We start from the raw sequence: 4,705 nt of genomic DNA, 5'->3' as shown, positions 1-4,705 counted from the left end.
GGTTAAATTATTTCATAGTTTGCTCTCGTTTCAGTAATGTTTTATGTTGGTTCTTGTTGGTGATGTGTCGGTTATCAGCATTTTGGTTGTAAGGGCTGAGCCCCCTTGTTTTTTGTCGCTTTTAATTTCAAAAACTTCATAAATTGATTGTACATAATTTTTTCATTACCATAAACATTTCAAATCACATTCTATAATCACTCATTAAAAAAATATTAAAAATATAAATGTGTAAGAATGTTAGGTAGTTGTTTATTTATTTCTTCTATATTCTTTCAAAGCCTATGCCGTCTTCTTTTATGTTAATAAAAGACTGACTACCTACCTACCTATGCTAATGTTAAATTCCTTGAGAAAGGCTCCATACAATGTCCATGTGTCAGTGTCAAATGCTAGTAAGCCCTTTGGAAACGAGGGGTGAAAATAGATAGAAAAGTGAGGTCCCATTGTCATATGTCAGGAGCACGAGGAGGGTTTTATCTCATAGAGAGAATGAGATGAGATCTTGTGTGTGTTGGGAATGGGTGTTCCTTTTGTTGGTGTGTTTAGATTTCCAAGAACAGTAAAATAATAAGTTGCATTGAACATGATCAGGCTGCAGGAGCTGCAGTGGCTCTGTGTTATCATATCATAGAATATCAAAAGCATGGCATGATCGGCGTGTGTGGTTTAAATACTATTACAAGACAGACATACCCTGTGTGGAGGAAGGCGGGGTTTGTCAAGGGGTAGAGAGACAATTTTCTGTCCTGGATAAGTAGATCATTAAACATCATCTTCCATTATGGCAGAGAAAGGAAACCAAATATTGGTTGTGGTCTTAGTCTCTGGTCAATGTGGTCATGACTCATGACTCATTGGGACTGCTGCCCATGAAATTATTTTATGGGCACAAGAGTCTTAGGGTGGATGATAAAGTAGGTTTAGGGTTTCTCTCTTCTGTTTGATTTGATGTTCTTCAATTTTTCTTGGAATCTTTGGGCCAAGCTTGTTTTTCTCTTTTTGTGTCAGTTGGGTTTGAGGAATTTTTGGGTGTGATGAACCCCAAGGAACCAGAAGAGACCAACTTCTTCTCACCTCATTTGGGTTTGCAAACAAGTAAGAGCCATTCTGGTTTGATGTTTGAGTTGTTGAGGAAGGAGGAGGAGGGTTTGAGTGGGTGTGTTTCTGGTGAGAGCCAATGTAGAAGTGAGATAGCCTTCCAGCAGGTGCTCAGCCATAATTGGCAACAGCAGGAACACAAGACTTGGGACATGGAGGAGGACAGCAATTCGAGTCTCGGAAGTAGCAGGTCAGATAACTGCTGCAGCCATCAGGATTTCTCCATTAAGGAGATGGAGAGTGAGGAGGTGGAGAATTCCAGTGAGAAAGAAGTGGTGGAGTCTTGTGTAGAGCTGCCTAAGATGTGTGCAAGAGGACACTGGAGGCCTAGTGAAGATGCAAGGCTTAAGGAGTTGGTGGTGCAATGTGGCCCTCAAAACTGGAATCTCATTGCTGAGAAACTGCCTGGTAGATCTGGTAAGCTGATCAACTCACTTCACTTCATTATTTTTTTGGGACCTACTTTCCTTCGATCTTTTTAACAATCAATTTCATTTCCTTTGCTCTCCCAGTTATCCTCATGATGGATCATGTAGTATGGTCAGAACCACGCAATCCATCCCACGAGAAAATCTCAGAAAAACTGAGAAACAACAGCTTACCTTTGCTGCTGTCCTTGTATTTTCTCTAATATTCTGATTGATAGATTAGGAACTTTGATTAACAAAACCATCAACTCACATCTGGCTTTTCCAAACCAAGGTTGTGCTTCAGGCTTTTTTAGCTGATCATCTCACTTCTATATTTTCAAAACCCACTTCTCTAAGTGTGTTTAGGTCTGCAATCGAAGTATGTGACAGCTCTTTTGTTAAGTATTATCTAGTGCACAATAAACCAATTACACAATCAAATCCGGAAGCAACAACACTAAATGTCTCATAGATTGTTTGGAATCTACTGAAACAAATCTTCTATCAACCCTAGTATTTTCCCCCTCCCTTAGTTGATGTTTTGAATATATAGCATATTTCATCCAATCCAACTTTTTTTTTCCACCATCCCTTAGGTTGGTGTTTTTGATATATAGCATATTTCATCAGTTTTGGCTTTGGGTATGTGAAGATCTGAAAGAGAGTACTTTTCGGACATGTCTAAATACTAAAGGCTATTTTGTTGAGGTGTTTTAGGTTATCAAGAGCTTGATGTTTTTGTTGTTTATACAGGCAAAAGTTGCAGGTTGCGGTGGTTTAACCAGCTTGATCCAAGAATCAACAGGAGACCATTCAGTGAAGATGAAGAAGACCGTCTTCTGGCTGCCCATCGATTGTATGGCAACAAATGGGCTCTGATAGCCAGGCTTTTCCCTGGCCGAACTGATAATGCTGTGAAGAATCACTGGCATGTTATCATGGCCAGAAAATCCAGGGAAGTTTCCTCAGCTCACCGCCGAAGAAAACCACATCAGCAGGAGGAGAGAAAAGAAAAGAATCTAGATTTCTCTTCTTACTCCAACAACACAAACAATAAAGATTTCTCATTACCCACAAGACTATCATACTGTTTTAGTACCGATTTTCTCATGTCTGGTATGTTTCATCTCTTTCAATACTACAACTCCCCTTTTGAAAGATCTCTCAGACTATGAACTTAATGGGGGTGTTCTCGTTTTGGTTGTTCAGGTGCTAAGGATCCCACTAAAACTGTATTGGGTTATCACTTCGACAGATATCATGGTAGTGTTGCAAATATGAGCAACTCCTCTCTTCATTTCTCACCTCAGTTTAGTAGCAATACAAGACAACCCAAGCAATATATGAGAAATCTCATGTATTCTTCACAGGAATCTCCATTCTCAACTTCGAATACATTCTTACAATCAGTAAATGACAACAACATATTCTGCAATCCAGATTCACAACAGTACACAAAATCCTTGATTTTCAGCCAGAGTGATGAGACTGACAGAACTGTAAAAAATGGGCCTTTCATCGACTTTCTCGGAGTAGGTGCCATATAGAGACACAATGACTCACGGACTGCCTGTGAATCAAGGGTCTTTTTTTTTCACTCAAAAACCCACCTGGTCATTTCTACAAAGAATTCATTCTGATGTAGGGTAGACATGAAAGTATACTGGTTCTATGAGCAATTTTGTCAGCAGTGGGCCCACAGGCAGATCATGGAATAACAAGAATAACAAGATCAGCAAGTAAGCCATTTTCTACAGCTAATTGTTTCTGCAAAAGATTTCTGTGTAAGTTTTTCATCAATGTTTTGAATCATACTTTGCAATCTATCATCAGAAAGTAAGAAATTCTAAAGAAGAAAATATCATCAATGAAAGTTTAACAGATTTCCACAATCAAAACAACAACACCAATAAATTACTTTTCTGAAAATCAGATGGGTACAGCACAAGTTTAGTTTAGTTTTTCTGTATACCACTTTTCGAAACTCATTGAAAAAAGTTATGATATGAATAATCAATTTCGTGACTGTATAGCCGCTGCAGAGGGTTGCAGGTATGTATCATGGAGTTGAAATGAGCTGTGTACATTTTCTAGGCTGGGTGAATGAATCTTAGCCAGTGGAGTTTTTCTGGAGGGAATGTAATGACAAGAGAAGAACAATTATCACAGACCCACGTAGAAATAATAATGTAAATTGTACATCATCATGACTTGTTTTGAGTCTTTGAATGCCATGCTTTGAGTTTTGGTGTGCATTTATAAGATCACTGCAACTGCAGTCTCTGCATCTGGCAGATTCTTTCCATAAAAATTCCAAAGCTCCAGTTGCTTAGAAATGTGTTTTTATGGATATGTAATTATTTTTATGTTTCATGTGACCCAAAACTATAGCCATTAAAACAAAACGAAACGAATAATTGATGATAATTCTATCCAAGACATTAAAAAAGATATTTGGTCACATTCTTTCTGCATGTGAGTAATTATAATACTGCAGCATACAGCTATATATAAACTGCAGTTTAAAACTTTGTTTGGTGATCACATCAATTGTCCTCTTATATTCTTTATTATTTCCCCACTCCAATGACTATCGTGTTTGCCCTTCTAAGTTGAGAAAATATGTATTAAATCATCGCCCTTTTTTTGTATGCAGGTGACATTGTACAAGATATCAGACATGCAAATGGTATGATTATTATTTTCCAGCCCCACAAGAAGTACTAAATTTGCACTAATCTCAATGGTTTTGCTATCCCATCGAAAATTATTGCAGGGGTTCATACGAGAAAACATAATGGCAGATTTAAAGCCTCCACTCCGATAATAGATCCATTAAGTTCAAACCATGTTGTTATTAAGGAAAATGATAGTTTGTTAATTGATGTTTTCCGGATGTGGAGTTTTACTATCAACGTTTCGATGAAATTCTATAATTTATGATTAGGATAAGAGTAAGAAATGAGAGAAGAATTATGGAGTTGGATTAAATCATTTAGTTCTACATGGGTCAATGAATTTGACCGAGATACTACATAGTTGATAGCAATATTATATTTAACTTGCTGTAGAAAAATATCTTCTATTTATCAAATAATTAATTATTAAAATATAATTGTAGAAATTTCACAAATTTAAAAAACATGAATGATTTTAAAAAGGGATAGGATATAGGGGAAATGAGCGAATTTTGC

At 37.1% G+C, this 4,705-nt stretch overlaps 1 protein-coding gene across 3 annotated transcripts; it reads left to right on the top strand.

Moving 5' to 3' along the window:
* Window positions 1-336: 336 nt before the first annotated feature.
* On the top strand, window positions 337-4,422 carry LOC149535811 (uncharacterized). Of its 3 annotated transcripts, none has more exons than XR_016357721.1 (4): window positions 337-1,518; window positions 2,265-2,627; window positions 2,721-3,250; window positions 4,168-4,422. XR_016357721.1 is itself a non-coding variant. In XM_089806468.1 (3 exons), exons 1-3 carry the CDS (start codon window positions 1,038-1,040, stop codon window positions 3,056-3,058), a joined length of 1,182 nt encoding a protein of 393 aa, XP_089662594.1. In that variant the 5' UTR covers window positions 337-1,037; the 3' UTR covers window positions 3,059-3,847. The 3 variants fall into 3 exon arrangements, 1 of the variants encoding a protein (XP_089662594.1); XR_016357719.1 differs by lacking the exon at window positions 4,168-4,422 and adding an exon at window positions 3,554-3,847; XM_089806468.1 differs by lacking the exon at window positions 4,168-4,422 and having other exon boundaries at window positions 2,721-3,847.
* The last annotated feature ends 283 nt before the right edge of the window (window positions 4,423-4,705 follow it).

The sequence above is a fragment of the Cupressus sempervirens genome, chromosome 10, assembly GCF_028749045.1.
Source record: "Cupressus sempervirens isolate cs-2001-9-10 chromosome 10, ASM2874904v1, whole genome shotgun sequence".
Taxonomy (NCBI): Eukaryota; Viridiplantae; Streptophyta; class Pinopsida; order Cupressales; family Cupressaceae; genus Cupressus; species Cupressus sempervirens.
This window is presented reverse-complemented; position numbering and strand designations above follow the sequence as displayed.